Source organism: Cebidichthys violaceus, unplaced genomic scaffold (genome assembly GCF_023349555.1).
Source record: "Cebidichthys violaceus isolate CVI_PGR_0920_01 unplaced genomic scaffold, fCebVio1.0.p SCAF_15, whole genome shotgun sequence".
Classification (NCBI taxonomy): Eukaryota; Metazoa; Chordata; class Actinopteri; order Perciformes; family Stichaeidae; genus Cebidichthys; species Cebidichthys violaceus.
This window is the reverse complement of record NW_027176318.1, coordinates 2443248-2469207: the sequence shown is the minus strand read 5'-3', so window position 1 is coordinate 2469207 and position 25960 is coordinate 2443248. Positions and strand designations below refer to the sequence as shown.

General features: G+C 41.4%; 1 protein-coding gene across 1 annotated transcript in view; it reads left to right on the top strand.

Annotated features, from left to right (window-relative positions):
• Nucleotides 1-255: 255 nt before the first annotated feature.
• The window catches only part of vstm2a (V-set and transmembrane domain containing 2A), an 85285-nt gene continuing 59580 nt past the window's right edge, over nucleotides 256-25960 (top strand). Inside the window, exons 1-2 of the mRNA XM_068709610.1 lie at nucleotides 256-979; nucleotides 2143-2309. Of these exons, the coding sequence (XP_068565711.1) occupies nucleotides 901-979; nucleotides 2143-2309 (246 nt within the window). The 5' untranslated portion in view covers nucleotides 256-900. The remainder of the gene's footprint in view (nucleotides 980-2142; nucleotides 2310-25960) is intronic.

Below are 25960 nucleotides of genomic sequence, written 5' to 3'. Positions count from 1 at the left end.
CTTCTATCTTAATGACTCAGGACATGCCGTACAGTCGGGCCGCTGCTCCACCCCTCCCTGTTTGCTCCCATCTAATGCTACAATATTATTTTATAGCCTCTAAGACGGGTTAGACTGCAAAAGCGCTCCAGAGTTGGACACGCCCACACTAAATACGCACACTTGTTATCATCTAGAATGTTACGGCTTTGCGAGGGGACTTCTATTCCGCTCGTCTCTGTTTTGTGAAGTTTTTGCAGGGGGGGGGGGCTTTATGGCATCGGTCATCTAGAAAGTACAGCACAGGAAACAAACTCCATATCTTGTTTTTTTTTTTTTGATTCAGATAATTTTCTAAATAAAGATCCCCTCATGAACGCAATCATTTAGTTTCTCACGCTGCAATGCGCGGCGCATTTTTTTTATTTTTTTTTAAATCAAGCGGTCAAGGTGACAGCGAGGAGCCGGATGTGGACTAGAATCGCAGAGGTGCGTGAAGCGTGAGGATGCCACAGTGATCCACTAGACTGACGTCTCTCCGGTAGCGCAGACGAGCACCGCAGCCCGGTCGTTTTTTTTTTACAGACTTAAGCACAGCCGAGCAGTCGACAGTCTCTCCTGCAGAGAGAAAGAGAGAAAGAGAGAGAGAGAGAAAGAGAGAGAGAGAGAGAGAGAGAGAGAGAGAGAGAGAGAGAGAGAGAGAGAGAGAGAGAGAGAGAGAGAAAAAAGAACTTCATCAACGACAAGCTGTAGTTTTGCAGCATGTTCCACCTTCGGCAATCTCCGTTTAAACCCACTCGCCCAGCAACTGTTTGATTTTGCTGGTGTGTTGGCATTTTTATATTTTTTTGGGGGGGAAACATTCGCCTTTTTTTCGTCTTTTCGGCTGATGTAAAAAAAAAGCAACCTCTCTATATTGGAATGATGTGGACCTCTCACGATTCTGTTGGATTTGTTTTCTTTGCCGGATTCTGTGTGCAATTGGGATTCTCCTTTGAAGGTAAGAACATGCATATGTGTCCCTATAACAACACGGTGGCATCGCGTCGAGCTTTGCGGCTCTGGAGGTAGAAAGTGTTCAAAGTGCGCAGTGTTTCTAGAAAAGCAGAGGATGCTATTTGGAGGAAGATGTTTGAAGTGAGATGGATTGTAATAAACCCAGAAAGGGGGCGAAACAAAGCTCATAATGAAAGCTGAAGAAGGTTACGGGATTTTTTAATACCCCGTGATGACGAACAAAAAAAATGCAACTGGTGATTGTTTGAAATCAAGTCGTTTCACATCGGAGGAGGAGAGCGGGCGGCTGTTTTTTTTTGTTTTTTTATTCTCGCATTATTTGGTTTTCATCCCAGGTAATCGATTCAAGAAATCGAATTTAATTTGAAGAGGCTCCGTGCATGAAAAGTGAGCAGCGACCAGCCGGTGATTTCAGCACCGCGGACAGCTGCTTGCATGCGGCGGTCCGGCGGTGTTCAAAGCCTTCACACTGAGATTACCACTTTCAAACCGCCTCTGTGCACTTCTCCCCCCGTAACAGCTGAAATCCCCCCCCCCCCCCAAAAAAAAAATGTCTGATAAGTGCGCGCACAAACCTGTAGATAACGTGGACCCGGAGTGATGCTTTGGAATGGAAGTTTGCACGCGCGAAGATCCTCGCTCCTTTTCTTCTATCGTCGCCACGGACTCTCCTTTTGGGGCCACATTCCCCCAGTATTAGCATCCTCCAAACCAAACTCCTTTATTTTTTCTCATGTTTCCCCCTTTATGCTTTCTTTCGTTGACCCCTAATTCTCGAACAGTCAAGTTATATTTCGCATTTAATCGCGGGCACAGAGAGCGCGACAACGGCCACAGAATGACTTAAAAAAAACCCCAGTATAAATTATCTTCCTGCTCGGAATTAAGTGTGCGAATAATGTATCCGTGGTCCGACTGCGTTATGTAAATTCCCGACGAAGACGCTTTTGGCACGCTTCGGTAAGAACGCACCTTTTAATCAAGGCTGGGCTTCAGTGACACACAGTTAAGCCGCCACATGTATGACTGCGTTCACTAGCAGACCATTTAAGTGATTAATTCATGGGTACAAATCACACACAATTGTCCCCATCATAACCCCCCCCCCCCCCCTTTTTTTTTTTTTTGTCCGTCTCTCATCTGCAGGTCGCTTCACAGATCTGCCCTCCAACATGACGGTTAAAGAGGGACAAAACATAGAAATGGCGTGCGCTTTCCAGAGCGGAACCGCGTCCGTATATTTGGAGATCCAGTGGTGGTTCGTGAAAACGCCGGAACCCACTGACAGCGAGGAGGAGGTCGATGCTGAAGAGGTACAAGGGACCTTTTCTTCTCTCTCTCTCTCTCTCTCTCTCTCTCTCTCTCTCTCTCGCTCTCTCTCTCTCTCTCCCCCCCTTCCTTTTCCATCATGAGCTGTGCGAGTTCTGTTTAAAGCGCACCCAAAGGGAATAACGACATCCAACAAGTATCTGCGCTATTACGCGCCTTATGTCATCATTGTCGTGCGTGTGCAGCAGCGCTGAAGACAATGTCGGGCACTCATGGTAGAACTTTTTTTACTGACGTGCTTTCTGACGAGGCACAATGTAATGACCTTTAAATATCTTAAGGGGAAGACAGTTATGCTTTGTGGTACAAGCTTTCTGAAATTTCATGTTTAAATATGCAAATGAGGCACTGTCGTATTAAATATGTGAACATTTGAATACCTCTACTGAACAGAATTGTCAGCTTTGGATGAAACCAGTTTTAAAACTCATTCATTGTTTCATTTTGATGACAAATTAGAGTGAACTGTTTTTACAGAGGGGATTTTAAATATCTCTTTTTATCACCCCATAAATCTGAAAATACTGTCAGTCATAAAAACATGTGTTGAGTAATAAAATGTTGTATAAATCAGGCTCTGAAAGATATACATGAACAAACCCTTTTCAGAATATAGACAGGAATACAACTGGACAGTTTGGAGTTTGAAGTGGAGATTTCTGGCTCATAGATTTAGAGAAAACTGCCATTAATAATGACGTGTTCTGGAAAATGACATAGTTTGAAGACACTACAGGTGAATTTATGAAATTCATGAACTGTTGGATTAGACATTATGATCAAGGCTTTCCTCCCTATAATGTGGATGCGCAACTTGATTTCCCCCCCCCTCCATATATGAGTTTGGCTTCTTTCCCTCTAACAGTTAAAATAATCCTTCTCCACACTGAGCAGGGAAAAAGAAAATAGCATTAATCAAGGACTACTGAGAGAAAAAATGAGCTCGTTCTGGACATTAATTACATGATAAATGAAGTAAATGAGCCTGACTATTCATGAATGGATACAAAAAAAGTGTCTGAATCAATACAGCCAAAGCATATTCTTGTATATTGCCTCATTAAACAGTACATTGGAAGTGCTTTGGCATTTTGTTATGTATTGCTCTTGCATTACTGCTGGCTATGACAGCTCCCTGTGCCCCGAATAATGATCTCCTGCTCAGTGGATGAGAGCGTCTAAATGTGCATTCACAATGGACGGAAATGACTTGCTTACATATTGTGCGACAGGTATATCTGCACCTCACGATTTGGATGGGTTGGTGTATTGTCACGGCAGACATCAAACGGTGCTTTTTTTTTTTTTTTTTGGATTTCTATGACAACAAGGAAGAGAGATGTGTGTGTGTGTGACAGGGGGATGGTTCCATATCCATGTGGCTTTAATTATTGTCCCATTGTTACTGGGCTTTCATAGTGGCGCCGGCCAGGCTTTGATGTGGGTTTGATCCCACGTGACTCTTGGATGTTGGGCTGAAGTGGGGCTATTGATGCAGACATCTCATTGTTACCCACATTTCTTATCATGGAAGGCTGTTTGAAAATGAAAGCCGCTGTGTGTGTGTGTGTGTGTGTGTGTGTGTGTGTGTGTGTGTGTGTGTGTGTGTGTGCATGCGTGTTTGTCCTGCAGTGCTGCAGTTTGAATGGGAGCAGAGTCAAGGCTGTGTCAGAGATGCGGCTCGGGAATCAGCATGGTCTCCTGGAAACTTAGAGGAAATGAGCACAATTTCTTGGAATTTATTCAAATGTGTTTGCAAATATAAGCAGCATGCATGAAACGGTAAAAGAGTTGCTGGATGAAAAGAAGAACGCCAAGTGAACAGACCGCTGTTTTAAATTAAAAATGACGTTGCAGAAGCAGGCGGCAACCAGCGAGTCTGAAACATGAAGCCGATGTGGAAGTGCCTCAAACTTGCATTCTTACAAATGGCCAGCGGCTGGTTGATGTATTCCCTCAGTAAACATTGTAAACATGAGTTTATGGTCTCAATCTCTAGTTTCAAGTCTTCTTCAATACAGCATGATGTTCATTTAGTACATTATGCTCCATTTAGAGTCAAACAGACCATAAAGCAGGGGATGCTTTAGGGGCGGGGCTACACGCTGATTGACAGGCTACTACGTTGATGTCCAGTCTGGGAGGCCATGTTTTCGTCTTAGAACTTTTACCTTTTCACAATGTTTTTTTCAGGAAACGCAAATTAACTGTAACATTTTGTAACAACAGTTGCCCTTGCGTTGTGTTAGTCGGCGCATAGTGTTGAAACATTCCCCAGCGCTATGGTAGTGTATCTTTATCGTAAAATGTATTTTAAAATGAATGCTGATAATCCCCATCTTTTGTAAACCCCAATCCCCAAGTCTGACCATATTTGTTCTAATCTACTTAATTTAGCCACTGTTCATATTGTGATATTCTGACGTATTCTATTCCAAAGCATTCTAGTTCATTTCTCAGCTACAGCCAACCCAGGGTCACACTTTTTGGATCTGGGTTGACAGATTGGGAGATTTAGTCTATTTGCACACACAAAAAAAAAATGAAGGTACAAAATGCATACAAACACAGAACACACAGCACAAAGATTATACATAAACCCAAAACACAAGCAAGCATGGACAGTAGTAAAAGAAAAGAACAAAAAAAAACAAAATAAATCAACACAAGCATCTTCATGAGGTTGAAGCTGGAGTGAGGAAGGTATTTGAACCGTGTCCCACAAGCTGGCCAGGAAGATACAGATGTCAGTGTTACATGCAGGTCCATGCCTGTGGACCGCTGGAGTCGGTACAGATTGATGTACAACAGTAAAGGTAAATGGAAATGCCTGGTTGACTATGACTGAACATCTGGAGATTCCATTTTTTTTTCTGACATGTATCTGGGAGAGCTTTGAAAAAAACCTTAACCCTATCTATAGACAGCGAGACAGAGGCGCATGTGGAATGTTGTCAAAAACCTTGGTACGATGTGATTCATGTGTAGCAGCCCTAACAATATTGCAGCAGTTGATATGGAGAAAATGAGACTATAATAAAAGAGATCAATCGTTAAATGTGAATTCTCAGAATGCTCAACAGTAATGTTGAGATAGAACATGAGAAAGCAGCCTGATCAATCTGTGATGTTTTCACAAAATCTTAATTTGATTAGGGAGAAAATCATTTTCAATCTCGTTACGTTTGTGCTCGCTGCAGCACTGGAGATGGAATTAGAGAGAGAGAGAGAGAGAGAAAAGAACAAACACGGCGACAGAGAAAGCTGCTGTTCGGCTGCGGAGTCCACAACAAGTGGTAAATGATTCTCCTCTCAGATTATAAATGACGCGCTGCCGAGTCCTAATTATGCACAAACACAGAGACGGAAACAAAATATTCACACCTCTCCGTGACAAAAAACAAAGAATCCGTGTCGCTGATGGGATTTGCTACACTTGTGATGCCGTTGATTCGAGTCGTAGAGCGAGGACACGCGGAGAGGAGGAGGGTGACGGGGGAGCACGAGCGTGAGCTAAACATTCGCCGTGGAAGCAACGGGTCATCACTCTGTACGCCGTTGTGGCTGCGGTTATTTTAAGTGCAAAAATGAGTCAGCGTGGGACACGATAACACATGATTATCTAGTGGCATTTCATATTCTATTGCATATTCTTGGTCTGATTTCGGTATTTCGGATTGTGATCCACAAAGGCTAAAAATGTAGCTCTGAAAGAAACCTGAAGAAAATGAGATTTTAAGCAAAAGCAATTTGTCGTGTAGCACTTCTGTCATTCAAAAAGCATTGAGGTCTATTGCAATACAATGTCGCAGCAAAGCCGCTCTTCTTTCATTTTAATAACTGCAGGATACATTTTTTTTAAATCACCTGTCCTGGGTTGGATGAGGACTGAGGCGAAAGGGTTCCATGCTGATCCAGAGTCATGGCCGACCCGCCGTTGAGGTATTTTCTACCAAAGAGTTGGTGGCGCGGCAAAGATGCCACGCTACGCCGAGATTAGCTGTGGGCTCGTCTGATCCCCATCACTGCTTGAGCGTGGGCGGTGGCGGTGGTGAAGACGTAGAGATCTTGTTGTTACCGCAAATTGCTTCCTCAACACGGTGATTATGAATTTTCACTTTCAACCCCGTGTGACCTGCATGCGTTTACCTTCTTCACTGAGACAGACACAAAGGAAAGGACCGTCAATACAAGCTCAGCTTTGAAAAGCTCTTGATAACCCAAACTAACAACAAACTCAATCTAAGTCATGCGATATAATAATGGTTCCAATAGTTCAAGTAGACAGATCGATATCTGGATATAGAATATGTACATGTAAAATATTCCTCTGAGAGTTGGCTCACAGACTACACTGGGGATTATGAAGTGATAAATAAACAGCAGGAGAATTAGACATAATGACAGCTACTAGAGGAATATACTTTTGTTCATGTACAGCACATATGAAAACACCAAATATTCCCTTATTTGGTACAATAACGCATTATGTATCTTTACATATTGGGTTTTAAGAAGAAAAGAATGAAATGTAGAATTTGTACATAGAGCACTAGCTCGTCGGTTTCATTATGTTTACGCCCTTTTGTCAATGTGATCTAAAAAAGACTAAATCCCCGTGTTCATTCATGTGTGTGTGTGTATCTGTACGTCTGTCTGCAGCCAATGTTGCATAGTACTGGACCCATCAGACCAATACATGTTGTGATTGTATGTATCCTCATCAACAGTTGGTAAGGCAGTCCGCTAGGTCGGAAACAAACAAATAGTCAAAGTCGTCTTTTGTCCTGGTTTAAAAACTGGCATCTGTAGAAAAGTTTGGTCTCATTTTGAACCCATGCATTTCCAGATTAATTCTGTCCCCGATATGTTACGATCGGCTTAAGTTAGGCACAATGCGAGAATAATAAATCCCCACTTTGTATCATCTTGAGCCGGGAAGAACGACCGAGTGAGATTCAACTCTTCTTTGTTTGGGAGGGGAGATGGAGACACACCTGGTGGAGCGGAACTGCACTCTACTGAGTCTTCTGTTGTTTTCATTGTCTGTCGAGCTAGTGTGAGACCATCTAATAGCCGAGCCTGCGACTATGAACTGAATCGTTATGATGATGTAAATCAGTAACCTCCTGATCTGACCACCCATCAATCCAATCTGTAGATACTCTCAGGAAACCACACAAACAAGTCAGAGGTGGAAACATAATGTGCTTTCGCTGGTGGAAGTAATTTACAGAGCAACGTTAAATAAGCGTACCCTGAGGCTGCTTTGAACGCCATAGAATCAGAAAGCATAGAAACGGAACACAGCCTCCTACACAGTAATTGTAGTAACTGAAAGGCTATGTCACACATGGAGGACAAAGAGCCTCATTTCCATGTTTTTCAATTTTGAAATACATTAGTGATTTCCCCTTTTGGGTTCAAACCCCAAATCCCTGTTGTTCTGGAGAGGTGGATTCACTTCTTCCCGGGGTTTGATCTCTTTTTTTATCCAGCTAATCCGACCACTATTGTTTGCCATAAGATCAGTTCACTGAGTAAATCTTTACAAGCCTGTCCACTGGTGATTCTGTGTGGTGTGGGATTATGTTCGAATATACGGAAACAACAGAGAAAAGGTAACTGTTGTGATCCTCTCAGACGGGGCCCAGTGAGTTTGCAATCATGCATTTGGCATTCCTACATAAATAGAGAATTAATACATATACAATTGAAAAAAAACCCAGCTTTGAATCAATTTAATTCCGTCTGTGAGTGGAGAAAAATATTTGCATATCTGGAATATCAGAAAAGCAACACCTTGACAATACAAATGCTGGTGGATTGAGCCACCAAAAAAAAAAAAAAAAAAAAAAAAAGGCACACAGAATCAGAGATGCAGTTGGAGACTCGACGCATGTGTGTGCTGTTTAAAAATTCATAACTGCATTTCATTCCTCAAATACCGCCCGGAGTGCATAAATGGCTATAGGCTGCTGGATTTACATGACCTGGGATGATATATTACAAAGACGGCATGACGCGTCTGTAAAAGTGAGACGAATTAAGAAAAGGTAAGCTGACAGGATGCGAGGCTTCCCTCGACCAAGCCCGGCAGCAAAAAATAGGGATCAGCTGAGGCCTGCGGTCAGAATACAAATGAGCATTACACAAAACATCCAGCCGGCGCACTTTGACCGAAAATGCACTCAAGCCACTGCGAGCTTTACCTCTCTTAACAAGTGAGTTTATAAATCCAGCAGGTATAACAGCAAGGGAGCATAAAATCCATCGGGCGCCGTGCTCTCGCAGTGACCTTACTGTCTGTACTCTCCGCCCCTCCATCACTGCCCGGCCGCGGCCTCCTCCCGACACTCTTGCTGAGATAACCGCATCTGGAGTCAACATGATGCACCATGGCGTAGTCCCGGTAACTGCTCTCATCAGCACACGCTGCCCCCGCGTGTGCACACAAACACACACACACACACACACACACACACACACGTCTGTCATGATTGTAATGGTTTCCAAATGGTTTGCGGTGAACACAAGTTCCCAGCAGGAGGCTGCCATTTGTGTGCAAGCATGCGCCGACTCTTGAAAGACGTCTTCGACCAGTGGACTGTGGACCGCTCGCTGTCGGGCTCCACTACTGTCGTCAGTCATGTTAGGGAGGCTTCCTTTAATCACTAAAAGCTGCTGCATCACTGCTGGAACACTGGCCTCGTGTTGCACAGCACCGGTGTCACATTCTCAACATTTCTCTTAACAAAAACAAAAAACTGTGTCCAATTTACACCTCCAGACCAGCCAATTAGCTGAAGGTATTTCTCAGCACTAATACTATTTTAAAATATGATTTATGATGAATAAAACAGTGGTATAATCCTTATGGATGAAAGGATGGAGCATGGAACAACCAACGCTACAAATGGTTGGTTTCAGAGTCATCGGTTCATACTGAAGACATAAAGCTGGAACTTCCAACAGAAATCACAATTCCCCTTCTTGCAGTCAAAAACGATTTTCAAATGATTTTAAATTATTCATTCATTTTAGAAAGAAGAAAAAAAAAAGGGTCGAAGATGGGAAACTCATCAGAAAAGTTCCTTTATCCTTTTAACCCGGTGTCGGCAGGCTGGCGATCCCGTTTTATTGACAGCTGATAAAAGGGTGACGAGCGAACGAAGACAAACAGCTACTGCTGGGAAACGTAGCTTACGAACCAAGGACAGACAGTGTTTTTATGAGCAGTGGCACTGAACAGGAAGAAGAAGTCACAGTGCTTCCCGTTCATTTCCTCGTCTGTGGCGGCCCGCCAAATTCTGTTTTGTATCACCACAGTCTTCTAATGGACAGACAATATTTCTACACTCAAAGGGTGGGCAGGCCGGCTGCTGACAGTGGCTTGTGGCTCCGGCTGTGTCAGCTTCACGGGCCCGACAGTTAACGTTCCTCAGTGCGGAACCAGGGACGATGGCAACCCATGACCTGAAACACGGAGCCCGTCTCCTTTGCCTTTTGTTTTTGTGAGTGTCACTTTCTGGCTGGGTCATTACTATTAATATCTATACAACCAATGTGTTTGTGATTTAATCGTTCACTAGAGCACAGTATAAAAATACTGTAATATCATTAATACACTTAAAAGTACCAATGTATAGTCATAAGGAGAATATTTATGGTATGCCTATATCAATGGTTTATTATTAATATTGACGCATTCATGTGTTGATGCTGCTGGTAAAGGTGGAAGAAGATGTACCAGGCTTGTGATACACACACACACACACACACACACACACACACACACACACACACACACACACACACGCACATATGTGTTGTTGGTCTTCCTTGAAAACTAAAAGCGCTGAGATGACTCATGATTTATGACTCAACATGCAATACAGACATAATGAGTTTTGAAATGTGAAGGTCACATAAGATGGTTTTCACTGATTTCATGTGTGTGAATTCTACAACGTGGTGGCACTGATTCCCCAGTGTTCAGATGAGAACCGGCTCCAAACCACACAATAAAGCAATGTTTACTTGGAGAAACAAATGCCTCCTTTATGATGGAAATTATTAAGTCAAATCTACACTCTACAATGTGTATAATGAGAGTTTCAATGGAAATAAAACCAATGAACAAGATAACAAAATAAAGCCTTTGGGGATTAGGTTATCATATAGCAAGCACAAACTGCAGCACAAATAGCACTTTAACTCCTTTAATATTCACTCAGGTATCGTTTCAGGATACCTAAAATCACCCTCAATTAGAAAAGTTAAGACCGAGGAGAATTCTCAAAAGGGCCTAGAGAGACTTTCTGGTTGACAATATCTGCTGAAATGAGGTCTGCATTAAGTGACGGAAGGACCAGAACACCCAGGGTGTGCGATTCTCTTCCCGCTAAAGAAAAGGATGTCATCACACCTTGATTGGCCAAGAGGGGAAAATGCACCAAGCTGCTTTAATTGTTAATTAGGAGCCTGTCCTCGCACCCTGCGCACCACAGGCGCATCGGTGATCTGAACATCATGTAACGTAATGTCTGCAGTCTTTAGATGATGACAAATCAAATGCATTATACCAGCCACAGGTCCGTTTCCGCTCGTTCCAAGCATACATAAGCAAAAGTAAGGAAAAGATCGGCGTTTGGGTCAAAATGACTGCGGAAGTGCTGCAACTAATTCCGAAAGTTACGTGACAAAAAAAAAAATCAACGTCGACTTCTTGTTGTCTTCTAAGTTTGCTGTTTGTTGGACCCATCCACCTCCCTCCAGCCCGCCCTGCTGAGCTTCAGCGGTCTTTATACTTCTTCGCTCGTGATTACGTGGATAACGGACAAAACAGTTTTTTTGGGATATCTACAAATCGAGGAGCAGTCCTTTTTCGTAGGGATCGCTACGAATGCAAGATGTGATCAGCCTCACTTCTATAGTTAACCAGGCAGACGAGACGTCCATTTTAGGGGTGTCTGAAATTGCATCGCAAGATTCTTCCAGGCATGCATATGGGAAATATATTGTAATATTTAAATATGGTTACAGGTAAGAAGTGTATGCAAATGAGTGGACCCCCCCCCCCCCTCTGTTGTTTTCATCTCTTTTTAGGAGGTTCAATTCTTCTTTAAGGACGTCAAAACCCCCCGACCCCTTCTGTAATTTGAACTCTGCATGAAGTCATGATTTCAAATAGGTTAAGTCAGTAAAACATTTAGAAAAGCGCGTGCACATATTCAAACCAGTATACATCTGAACAGATGAAGCTGCTTTATGTCTTTTCTCCATTTCTTCAAACCATACCGCTTCTTTCCTCTGAATTCTCCTTTCTAGCATGCCAGAAAAACCCTGATGCGGACCTTTTAAATGCCACTGTTTAAACAGATCCAGGGCATGTTCAGCCCATTCATGTGCCACGGAGGAATGAGATGACGAAGGGAGGGACGAAGGGACGAGCAGATGGAAAAAACCATATGGGAGATGTGATGCAATAAGGATACAGGGTGCCTTTGGGGAAATATCCGGAAGAGATTCATACATGCATGCAGAACAAATCCTCGCTTACTGTCCCATGTGAATCTCCACAGCTCTGTACTGTATGGTGGCCTGACTGTAGGACATGGACACAGTCGACTCACAAAGCTGGGACTTGCTTGCATTCAAGCAAGCTCTCTGTGCTTCTTGTACATGCGGTGGGGAGGAGAGCTAACAGCTAATAGTTAGCTTAGTGACTCATTTCAGTGATACTGAGAGCTCACATGAATATACACGAGTCAGATTACTGGCACTAAACTTTAAAACTTGTTCTTGTGTTTCAGGACTAAGTATTGTTTCCTTAGTTATTGTTTTTACACATTCAAATCGGCAATGAGAGACACTATGGTCCAACGTACTGCGCTGCTCTTTACAGTTCCCACTAATCAGCCGCCACACAGAGACTGGACTGTTCACTCACCATAGTCCAAAAGGACGTCTTACATTGTCATCATGTCATGTTATTTGTCTTGGCTGCCAATATCTCCTGCTATCCCACATTTTAGGCAAAATATTGTTTTTGTTGTGTTCAGAATTAAATATGTAAGCAACCGCCTCACAATGCCGAGCAACAAACCTCCACCCAACTAAAAAAAAGCAGGCCTAGTACAAGCAGTTAGGTCATCCTGCTGATGCTCTAGTGCTGTCGGGCTATGCGTTGAATGGTCTTGTTTTGCTCAGGGAGGTTCCTAACTGAATGAAATGACCTGGAAATATCGAAGTGGCAGCCATGATAAAAGCTGTTTGAGTTCTCTAAATGCTAAGGAAAGATGCTTCAATGCTTCCTTTCTTATCTTCTTTAGCATAGGCTACACTGGACCTTTGCCAAAGGAAATGGGATAATGTTGTCCCACAATGCCTTGCAGCAGCAACATTTAAAGTGACGCACCGTCTGGCCATCAATAACATCCGCCTTTGCTGTCAAATTGTACGCTGTTGGTGAATTGAAAACAACCTTCTTAGGAGGTGTGATTCTGTTTTGGATAGGAATTCTTACTTGAACTGTGCAGCACTGTCACCTTCCTCTTCTTTATGTGTAAGAAATAAAGTAAGTAAATGAAGAAATATAGCAGATTTTGCCAAAAGTGCAGTGGGGTCGCAGTTGTCTTTTCTAAATCCTTATGAATTCTCCTTAACACCTTTCCTTGATATCATGAATTTTTCCTTCCTGGTCAAGTAAAAGTGGTTGGCAAAAGACACGAGAAGTCATCTTTTGACGATTCAACCGCAGCCCATGAGTCAGGACGGAAAATGCTTGGTCAGCATGAATCTTGAACGGTGAACTTGGCACAACCATTGTTCTGATGACCTGAGAGGGTTTTACACTTTATCCAAAATGGAACCAGTGTTAAAAAAAAGTCAGAACTAGGGAAACACTTTGAACCCTGTCTCTATTGGTAATCATGCAGCAGAATTCAGAATTTGTAGACATAATATGGCTTCTTTGCATACAGAACAATACAGTGCTTTACAGTCTGAAGCCGTGTTCTGACCGTTGCCAACTGGAAGACAAAGCTCAGACATCCGCAGGAAGCCCTGAATAGAGCCGCTGCTCCTTCAGTTCAAAAGTGGTTATCTGAGGTGGTTCTGATCGGGAGGCTTCTTAGACTCCTCCCTGTAGAGGTTTTTCAGGTATGTCCAACTGGTAAGAGGCCCTGCGGTAGACCCAGAACATACAGTATCTCATCAAGCCTGGGAATGCCTTGGGGCCCCCCAGGAACAGCTGGAAAACGTGGTGGGAAAGAATGTAGTCTGGATACCCCGCTTAGCCTGCTGCCCCTGTGACCCAGCCCTGGATAAGTGGAAGATAATGGATGGACAGTGCATTATAATGGACACAAAAGAGACAAAAATGAATGATAATGTGTTGGAAAGATAAGAGAGGACAGTTTGGCAGGGTTTCCAAAATGAAAAATAACAGAACTCAAAAACTAACTTGAAGATGTTTCTCAAAGTTCAACTGGAAGTCAAAAATGACCACCGGCTTTGTGGAAAACCCACTTTGTGTTAGAAGCCTAAGAAACTGTAGAAAAATGCCGAAAAAAAACGATCAGTTTTGGTGCAAAGACCAGAACAGCAGTTTAGTTGTGATTTAACTGTAGGAAACTATGAGACACTAATGTCATAAAGAAAATGTATAAAATGGAACTGAAGCATGGAGTAAAATCTAGTAAGGTATAGTGAGATGTGCTGTTTCTTCAAAGTCTTTTAAACTAGACCAGCTGGAATTCACTTGGGCAACTTTTTGCTACCTGCAGTTCCTCCCATCGGATTTGTAAAGTAGGAGAGGAGGCCGACTGAAGGAGATGCATTCAAGAAAGAAATGTTGACATTGTACGTTTCTGCGAATCACGGACAATTGAATGTGGCTGTTTTTGCATCCGGTCAAAGCAGGTGATGTAGTATATTGAGCGACCGTCACTAGTTACATGGTATTGAAGTTACAAGGTATAATAACGAGTACAACAAGCAGTGGATGGGTCAAACAAACAGGAGTTTCACCCAGGAGACCTCTGTTCACGTCCACGTTATGTACAATAGTCTATAAAGGGCGCTTGTTATTTATTCACGCTTGTTACGTTGTTAGGTTATTGTTTTAACACTAACCATGACCTTTTTTCTGACCTTAACCTAGTAGTTTGTTGCCTCCACTTAACCAATCATTTCACATCGTTAACTATGTGACACTGTGCTTTTACGCAAGTGTGACATGAGGCCCATGCGAAATGTATTTATGAAACAAATTTTTTTGTTCAGAAACGTTAATATTGAAGCAGATTCAATAAAATAGCAACGTCCAAAAGAGATTGAACGACTGATTTAAGTTTAAAATTGAAGAAAACTAGCTTGATTAGGGCCAGTCTGATCTGAGAGCAGCTGTAGAGCTGGTGATGATTCTCTGTGGGTTCATCACTACAAGTGACACTTTTCACATTCCACAGTCATTTGATCCATTGTTAATATGAAAATATTAATTAGTGCAGCTTTAAATATCCTCAGACAAGACTGCCAATTATAATGAACTCTTTGAATTTTATTCTGAGAGCCTCATTTCTAATTTTTAATCATTGTTTTTTGTCTTTATATCTACTTATAACACTTGACCCAGCTCCTCTCTTTTATTACAAACTATATTTTCCAAAGACTTTATTTTTGCCTTTTTTTTCCCCCACCCTGAAATAAACTGCCAGACACCAGTTTAAAACATCAAATGTAAAAGTTGTCATGAGTACGGAAAGAAAACGTGACAAAGTCAACCAACATGTATTTTGGGCGAAAATGTCAAGACTTTTAAAGGCACAAAAGCTCAAGCTCCCGCCCCCACTTTACAGGAATCGTTTACCATACACATTATCGATTCAGCAAAGTCATACAAAAGCCTATAGATACACATCAATCAATGTGTCTCTCACAGGTCTATACATTCCCTGCAGCCAATACATATTTACCAACAGCTTTTCCATAATCCACCATATTCCTTTTGGTGCTTTCATCAGCAGCAGATAATGACCAGTGATGGCAGAAAAAGAGCTTATATACATCACAGTGGGACAGGAAATTAAGCATGGATTAGGGAGATGGTTTATCCTTGCTGTTTGATCACAGAGGCAGATTATAATACATGCGTAATGATGGAGGTGTTAAGGGTGACTGTGACTTTAACGCCATGGAAATCAGCTTATATACACTATTTTCCTCATGTCGATCTGAATGCACAAGCTTCTAGTCCAAATATTTCATTACTGATATGTCAGTGAGGATTATGTTGCAAAATAGGACTTGGTGCGCATGCCTGATGTGATGCTTGTATCCATTTAAAATAACAGCACTTCACTTTTACAGTGAATGGTTTGTCACTGGTGTTTTCAACCTCCATTTGGCTCAAAAGTAATCCATTAACCTCCATATTGTTCATTCATAGAACAACAAAAAGTTTTAAATAGCTTTTTCTATCCTGCTAGTGGGGAATCTGACCGTCCTGAGCTGCATGCTACTTCTTTTCTTCTCCTATCTGGCCCAGACTTGTTATTTTCTTGCCAAAGGGTGGCATTATATTTGTTCTCTGTGCACACAAGGGTGGAGAATCCACTGTCACAGATGTGTGGTCGTAAACAGCAAAGTCACTTTATTGCTTTTGATGTCAGCCCAAGTAACCGGCGTGCAGCCGATCCACCACCAGACAAGAGGGGGGCTGCGTCTTATTTCTTCCCTTTTCTAACAGCCACTGCAGATAATTCAATCAACGGATCCTTTGCTGTCACTGTTCTTCTTGACCCCTCTGTTACGCAGTCACCAAAAGGAAACTGAAGCCATTTGGTGTCACAACAGCAGTTGTCAGACTTGGAGAAGTACTCTTCAAATTGAATCAGAGGCTTCTCCAAATGCCTACAGATGATGTCTTTGATGTCAGCTCTGTTGGAGTGCTCTTCCATTGTTGGAAACATTGCCAAGTTGCAGCTTTTTGTTGGCTCTGTTACTGTGTACTGTCCTATCCGACCAAGATATTGTTTTTTGTTGTTGTTCTGTTTATTGGATAATTTTTGTTGATTATGTTTAGCCAATTTTGCCTACCAAAAGCCGGGGGTTGACACCATAGATGTATACAGAGAACTGGATTCAGAGTTGGAGGTGGGGCCTCATTCAGTCCTATTTAAGTTGCTAAGTGGTGCATGAAGCAAGAAAAGTTGAACTTCTGAATATAAAGTGTTCCACATCCACGGGCCCATAGAGCAAACGTCTCCCAACTGCTCTGTCTTGGGCTCATTCACATGACAGGCAGCACCAAAATAACTAATTTAGGACCATATGGGACTGTTTGCACTATATGAGTTGATGTTCTTCAAAAAAAAAGAGGGAAAATTGCTGCTGATTTACAGAAGTCTCTTTCCCATTGTAAGTCGATTGGAAATTTATTTTTGAGCCACATGGCATCCAGTGACACACCCAGAAGTTGTAATTACACGGTTTGGCCACAATGTCAAATTGGCTTTTTCCCTGGGCATGGCTGACATTGGCAACATAATACTTTACAAAGAGGCGTCCTGCGATGACCGATATGCACATATAATTAGTTCTTTCTTTTTTGGTAGATTACATATTGATCATATCATAGTCTTAAGGTAAAGGCCACTTTCACATACAGTTTATTTCTGTTGACAGTTGCAGCCCAGCTTGTCGTAGAGTTTAATGGCTTTCTTGCTAGCAGCCAAGAGTAGTTTAAGAGGTATTCATTTATTTAGCAATGTCTCACAAGTCCAAGTCCACACGTTTACATCATAAAAACACAAAACAATAAATTTGTTTCGAAGAACTTCAAGTGTTACTTCACCCCTTATCTTAGCTTAAGTCCACCCACTGCATCATTTTGACAAAATACAAAATGCATGAATCTATATACTGTTCATCAGAACACACAATCCCCTCCTGTCCTGGGAGACTACTTTGCGGTGTAGCAACTTAAATTCAGCCAGTGCTAACCCTAGCATCTCCATCTTCGGAGCTGCCGTCTACTCTCCTCCCGGCTGTAGTCTCCTAGCGGCAGGGAGGAGGGACCCACCAGCCACCCGCCCGCTGTTCTGCTCATTTTCTGTCAATGTCAGCATGAAAACATGGTGGAATTAGCAAGCTAACATTAGCTAGCTAACTAGCCAGTTGCGGAATGAGAATAATGCTAAATGCTTTATCTACACATTGTTGTCACAGCATAATAGTGAGTCCTGGGCTTTGAAAGTAGCGTTAGCTGTTAGCACTAGCATTATTACTTTAAAGTTTTCTTTTAGCTTGGAGGGAAGCTGCATCCAGAGAGAGAGAATGACTTGCAAAGATGAGTTTTGACAGCTGTATCGGGGTTTTTTTCTTTAAAAATATGTATGTGCAAATCTTCACCTAACTAGCTACATGCCATTTGATCTTATGTCAAAAATATGTACATGAGATGGAATCCTCTGCTTTGTCTGCAGCAAACATGAATTCACATATACAACACTTGGTATTTTCAACAACAAATGACATAGGGCAGGGGAATGCTGCTGCAATCGTCCCTGTATGTTAAAACGCTCAAGCAATTTGGATTTCTGTCTTCCCATACTTTATATTGTAACGAACCATCTAATTGTTTGGTTTGTTTACGTGTTTTTAAAAACCTAATAGGGTCAACTCTGAGGCTTGTCAAATTGTAAGCCTCGTGAATCGTAGTGCTACAATGCAAAAAAAGTCACTATCACTGTTTTAATTCAGGACAGTATAAGGTCCTTTAGTTGAATGTATTTTTTCTATTAATCCAAGGATCCATTAGTTTCCATTCTGTTCATTTCAAAGCTCAAAAAGTCTTTCGGACATACAGCTTTATCTTCATCGGATCATTTCCAACAGAACTGGCAGAACTCAATAAGAGCAAGATTAATCTTAGCTGTATTCATTATAGCAGTGATCTGATTTTTTGTTTTTTTATTGTCTTCATGATGTAACCTCAGCACAAACAATGCTGTAATTTTATTGTCTTTCATGCTGTACATATTTGACATCTATTGCACTTCTGTCCATCCTGGCAGAGGGTTTCTTCTTTCATTTTCCCTTTCAGATGCAAGGGTGATGCAGTTTGCTGTACAGATTTTAAAGCCCTCTGACGCAATTTGGCATTACAAATAAAATAAAATTGATTTAGCAGACTCTACACTGGTAAACAGTACTTTCCGAGACCAGAACGTTCCTAGACCATGGGAATAACATATTGGAATTCTTCATTTAGGTGGTGTACTCCTTTGATGACACCTGAACAAAAATGTATGTATTTGCTTTAGATTTTCTCTGAAATAAATGAAGATAAGTTGTATTGCCAGATATCACATATTTGCTCAATGGGGCTTGACAATCTGCACAGCATATGACCCGCTGTCCTTGGATCCTCGAATCTGAGAAGGACAAACTTTAACAGAGAAATAAATGTAAGAAATGTGCTTGAGGTTGATTATGGTTTCCTCAAACTAATACAGGTAGTACTTCAACATGTATTGTAAAAGAAAAAAGACCAACATGTAGGGAACATATAAAGTTCTATGTTCCATTTGATGCCTCTCTTTTGTGTTTTAAGATGAATAATAAATAAACCAATGTAAAGTTAAAATTATAATAATGAAAACCATGACATATTACTACAAGAAAGACAGTATTGCTTATAGTTTTACTCCAGATCATAATGGTAGCAGGCCATTGCAGGAAGACGAGTGGATGATGATTTGTTTCAGCTCACAGGACTCATGGCCCATAATAACTTCCCTGAGGAGCTTTGATCTAATGTAGAGGACTTTTATTGGCTACCATGATTCATTTCTCTAATTGCTTCCAGTCCCCTTTTCACCTATATCTTCACTGGCATATAGATCATCACATGCCTAATGCAAGATTTTAAATCAGTACTGTATTGTTTCCTACTTAGTAGAAATAATTGCTTTTAACCATTTCCATTCATATATTAAAATCATACCTACAAATATAAGGGTGCACTCAGTAGAGTGCAGGTCTCTCCCAGGTGTGTTTGCAACGACCACTGCTGTAACCTTTTATGTAATAAATACAAACCATGATTGTGTAACCTCCCGTCTAGACTCTAAGTCTAGTAGATACGCTCTCATTGTACTCTATGCAGATGTCTGCCCTGGCCAGAAATGCCTGAATGTATACTGTCTACATTAGCAAGAATTTCTGAGTATGACACTGCACATCAGCTACCCCAGAATGCATTGTGTCTGAGTGCCTTGAGACCAACCTTATGAGAGTTTGAGCCAGGCTAAAAGCTGTTGGTATGACACCTTATTAAGTTATAATATGTTTATGTGTGAGAAAAGCACCATTTAGATTCCCAATATGTCGTCAATTCATCCAAATAATGGCTGGTATGCAATATGTGGTACGTTAGTAAGCAATTTTAAACAGACTGTGTTTCTCGCAGCAGCAAAGCAGCGGCTGAATGGAGGCGATGCACTCAGCTGTGTTATGAGTGACCGGGGGACGGTTAGGAGTAGTAAGTGAGGAGTCAGCAGTCAGTCGTCGGCTAGATCAAACAGGAAATAGAAGGTGTTTTGAGAAAGTGAGTTCCACTTCAACCATGAGAGGTCCCTGAGCATGCAGCCATAACTGGCCACCCAACAAATTGAGCACTTTGCTGCACCAGAATGCGAGATTAGCCACGGACAGACACAGGGTTGCACACACGCACACACTCTTGCAAACATTCGGCCTAATTATCTCCTGGCAAAGATAATAAAATGGCTATGGCTGCTGAATAATAGTGAATAGATGCATCAGCCTTGGCAGGAGGCTCACTGTTAGAATTTTTTTTTAACCCAAACAAAAGTCAACATCTACATACTTATCTTTGAAATGTCTGGACAGGTTGGAGATGCAGTGGAGCCGCAGACTAAGTGTACAACAATAGCTGACTCCGATTTTTTTAAAGTAGCAGTAAGTATGAGTTGTGTTTCTTTTGACTGAATTGGACCTTTAGAGATCAGACCGCAACCAAATGTGAAGATGATTACAAATCATTACCAGTAGCAGGGCTGGATTAACCCACCTGGGGACAAGCCCCTATTGAAAGGGCAGTTTCTTATACTCTCTGTTCATTCAAGGGTTGTAACTGAATACAAATATATCATCCAGATATGCAGAGATAATACACTCTGTACGTGCTCTAATGTATGCAATAACTTGTATTTTTTGGCATGAGACTCCTCATAATCATAATGTAATAACCATCAGAACTCAATCCTTCCTGTAAATTGAACATGTACAATGTTCTCACAGGAACCGGTTCTTTCTCACCTCGTGATCCATATTGGAGCCTGGTGGCCGCCTGACATGCTGAAGTTAGGGAGAATTATTAAAGCCAAATGGCAGAGAGAGCCGCTCACATTTTTGTCAGTAGCTTTGGAATTTCTCAAACTAAACTATTCCTTTTAAAAGCTCTCTTATATTTTATCACATACTCTCCTTCAACCACTAAATCATGCAGTCCAATGAGCTTTTCTGACTTATTTATCCACGGTTGAAACCACCCATTCAATTTCCATTATTATTTCAAAACCCACTTCCACCCCTAGAACGAGCACATATATTTTTAGGAAATGCTCAAAGAAATGTAATACAGAGTGCACCTCACTATAAAATGGGTCCCTAAGGACAAGTAATCATGCAGGTGTTGCTTTTAGGCACCTCTCATTTGGATTCATAATGGGCTTTAGTGGTGGGTGCAGTTTTACCAAACACATTTGTAATTAATCAAATTCCCACAAAATGATTGCCACATGATGAAGCTGCAGACTGCTGGCCCCCCATGAGGTCTGGCTCTTTGGGGGCAGCTGCCCCATTGGTTTGCTTGGTTGCGATTCCAGCCAAAACATTAGTCACTGGTAATCATGTGTAGCACACTGTATCACTCCAAGCTCACACATAACACATTTTAGTTTCCAATTGTCATTTTTTTTTTTAACCTTGCTGATTATGTAACAAGCTACCCAATGCAGCAGAATATCTTATTTCATGTGGTACACCTAACACGCCAGCGGTAGCCTAAAGCTTCTGAAGACTTCTTTGGTTGTTTATTTGTTCGTTTTGGTTTGAGTATCAAGGTGAGCCGAAAGAAAAAAAAGGATATATAACTGAATAAATTGACCCATTCAGCACGACTTGTCATTGTATTTTAATACCAGGGTTAGAAACACTAGAATTAGGCTCAATCCCAACTTTCACACTCGCAGACTTGGGGGGGGGGGGGGGACGTTCTCGCAATATCCGGGAGAGTTTAGAGCTATCCCACTGTCAAGGGCTCTCTGTAGATATTTTGAGTAATGCACACTCTCTGTAACTCCGCATCTCTGAGGGAATTACCCACAATTCCCTGCTTTGGGACGTTAAAACACGAGGTGCCCAGAGGAAGCACAGAGACGTTTGAGAAAGGATAAAAAGATAAACAGCACATGGATGTTAAATTCACACATAAACATTAACATTAAGGATTTAAGACGGAATATAAAAGCACATGAAATCAGAGTAATGGAAGTATGGACTAACTATGCTACATACCTTGTTTATCAATATTCAAACCATTCCCCGCTCTTGCAGCCTCTCACACTCCACCATTTACCAGGTGACGACAGTTTATGACCCTGAGGGTTCAGGGCTTAAGGCCTTAGGAGGGACATCGGGATTGGACCTTAGTCTTCGGCATATTCGTTCATCGTCAAATGTGACTGTATGGAATGTTACCGGTGTCCAGCAGGACGTGACTTTGCAACAGTTGAATTGTAACAATGCTGTGTGGTGACAGAAGCTGCTCCACTACATTAAGGCAACGCACTCACAGGGAAGTGACAAAAAACATGGGGACTCTGCAGGAGGTGTGACTTCCTCAGGCGGCGGCCTCATCAGTCAGCCCTGTCTGTCTGCTGGCGTTAAGCCGACTAACCACCACGATGCTGATGGACTGTTTAGACAAAGCGGCACAGATTGAACAGGACCAGTGAGTCTGTCTTTCTTTTACACCGACACGTTTTATTTATTACATTTGAGGTATAGCTAGTTCTTCATTGAGAAACATGAATTTAAACGTAACTTTAACAGGGATTAGTTTTTCTTCTTCTACACAATTCATGTGAAATACCTCATTAAATCGACATAACAAACAGCTTTCAAAGACTCAGTGTAGTAACTAGGACGAGTGCAAAGACTTAGCATGTCAAATCTGGACATTTTTACTCGATAATCAGGGACCATTGGGCCACCATTTGAGCATCTGTGGCTGATTGCTGCTTTCAGCTCCGGCAGTGTGTTTGGCGTTGTCTGTTGGCTGTGGTCGGCTCTTATCAGTGGTTGTTTGGGCATCCCATCGCGTTGAATCAGCAGCAAGTTCAGCCCGTGAGAGACAGCTGTCTGGCAGGCTGCTCAGGCGGTGACAAATTCAGGGAGAAATCGTAATGAATTGGAGGAGACACACAGTAAAGAATGCAGATGTTTGGTTTGATGTTATAAAAAAATCAAGTTTTGCATAAAAAAACAAAAAAAAACACAGTGATGACGCACCAGTTTGAATACTGCAGCTATTTGCTGTGACTGCCTGCAGGCTATGTGTGCTTGAGCGCCAGCACCTGCACAGGCTGATGGACTTGTGTTCTTTATGCGCTTTAAACGTTTTTCAATTTGAATTTGAAATGACATGCAAATGAATCTCCCTGTCACTCTGTGGAAAAGGGCCTTCCAGCTACGCAAACAGTGTACAGTGCCAGTTTCAACTTTCGGTAACATGTGACATTAGGCCGTGTCTATAATCTGCTCATAGCGCTTAATAGTTATACATATACATCATAATTCATCATTCTTTTTAACAATAATCTAATGTATACTGTATAATCATTTTATAATGACTAATGTGGTCAGTTGTCAAAATGCTTTGTAACTGCTGGTCACTCACTGACTTTTTATTCGTTAAAATCATGCTGTGTTCTAATTCCATGAGTTGAATATTGTAATGCATTATATATACTGAGTTATAATTCATTGTGATGTGATTATAACCTGGTTTGCTTTAAGTAAAATCAACATTGATTTTACAACATTTTGTGTGTTGTTCTTGCATAGATTTAATTAACTTTTTTTCACTTTCCTTAAAGCAAACAAATACCACTTATTGTACTTAACTAACTTACTTATTTACTACTTAATTACATTACATCATTTTTTTTATTTCAACAGGGGCCCATACTGAGACCAAGGTCTCGATCTACTTTGCATTAAAAGACGATACAAAAGTATTGTAGTTCAAAAGTGTTGACGGTTGAATGACTGTGGATTTCTTCTTTGTTTGTACATTTCTTGACCCATGTTAAAGAAACGGAAGACTCCTTTTCATACTGTGTACCTGGGATAAAAGGTGCAATGTGTGTATATTTTCAATTTGAACTTTCTTAAAATAATTGAAATAATATAGTTAAATGCACAACTAATAATGTGTTAACATGTCGCTATGATAGTTGTTTATGGTAGTTTAGACTTCGGTCGGGGAGTCCTTAGATGCTCAATTGGTAGACTGAGGGTTAAGTTTTAAACAGAAGAATGTAAACTCCATCCAGGTTCTCTACATCCTGGACTTCTTTCCTCGCCTCCTCGAGGGGAGGGGGTGAGGAAAAGACACGAGGAGAGAGGAGTCAAGGCTACAGGCACTTAACAAATGAGACATCCTCGCCTCGGAGTAGTCATTTTAAAGAGACGTCAATTAAATATGACGTGTGGCACAACTGCATTGTCATGCCTATTGTTTTGTAATACCAATGTATTTTATGATCTCTGTTTATTATTCCCAGCGTGACATAATGTGATAAGAATATTACAGGCTCTATATATTTCATTCTGTAAAGCACCAAATGTGGCATACATTATATATAATTGACTTTTATACATGTGTATATATATATATATATATATATATATTATATACACACTAATACACTAATGTCTCTCTGTCTTTCTGACAATAAGAAATACAACAAATTAGCGTTGAATGCAAGAGAATGTTCTTATTAATATAATATTTCGCCATCAGCAGCTGTTTGCACTTACTGTCAGGATTATAGCAGTTGAATAAGTAGCCTTCATAACATAAGTGATGCCATTGTTTTCCAGTTAAATCAATTATCAAAAAAATTACTTTTAGCCATGATTGTGCTGTTTGCACAGAGATGATCTTATATATTGCAGTAATAATTAAGGCCACAGAGGGTTAAATGTGCCAAACGTGGCGTTAATTAAACACAAAAGGGCAGATCATTTGATCATCATAAATAAATACAAATTATTAATAAAAAAGGAACAGTTTCATTCGTAGAGTCCCGCCATTGTTTGAGGTTATTCCAGCTTCGGGTCGCGCCTCTTTTACATTTCACGGGTGCCAAAAAAAGACTTTCTCAATGGACACGTCCAGCCTCTCCGGCGAGCATTAAAGGAATCGTCCTTCAAGATGAGATCGATTTCTGGGTCACAAGCCGGAGGATGGAGGAGATGAGGTGACAAGGAGGCACAAAATCAAGAAATGAGAAAGGCCCCGTGTCATTTCTTTGGATGGTCGGCTTGATGCGCCCTATAAGTGTTAAGCTGCATAAGAGTGGGGGGGGAGTATAATTTTGAAAGATTTATTTGAGATAATGTTAAGCCGACTGTAGCTACAGTGGTCAATGGAGCAAAGTATTATGTGTCAAAATGAACAAATGCAGGCAAAAATCATTTTCACCTGCTGCACCTCGGAGGACCAGATGATCCCGAGAACATTAAAGAGTGTGATTGGATGAAAGCGCCGTCGCTGCTGATGTGAGGCTGACATTGATGGGGTGGATTTCAATGGTGAGAGACTTGACACTGACAGACAGGGGGAGACAGAACGAGGAGAGGAAGGTAACGAAGGAAAACGCAAGAAAACACCAGAAGAAATGATTTCAGACGAAAAGAAAAAAAAAATGAAATAAAAAGAGACGGAAAATGTGAAAGATCCGTGTTATTACGTGTGTGATAGCGCTGCGGCGTATCTACTCTGCTGCAGATAGTTAAAGATGGATGAGAGAGAATGTGTGTGTGTGTGCCCCAGACATCAGGAGGAGAGCAGTGGAGAAATGGGACTCCACTAGGCCTCCTATATCCAGGGATAATAGAGCTGTCACAGTGTTTTGACTCAGGGCATTGATTCCGCCTTTAATTGCTTCAGGCCTCCGTTCGCCGGATAGCAGTCCGAGGATATTAAATGTAATGTATTGTTGCACTAGAACAGTTATGACACTGATCACGCACTGATATGTACTCATGTGTTGTCAGTGCCAATAATCCTTTTTATCGATTGGGGCCGCCTCCAAACAATTATGGCGATTGTTTAGGGGCATAACTCAGACAGAACAGCGCTCCCTTTCCATCCAGCGTTGATATTTTATTGAGTCAAACTAATGATTTCCTGCATCTCCGTCGTCCTCTATTTTCAATACGAGAACAATTGAAAATCATTGTGGACAATCTTTTTGTCCACGAGGATTTTCAAAAGGGATTTGACTAACATATATCACAAGATAGGGCT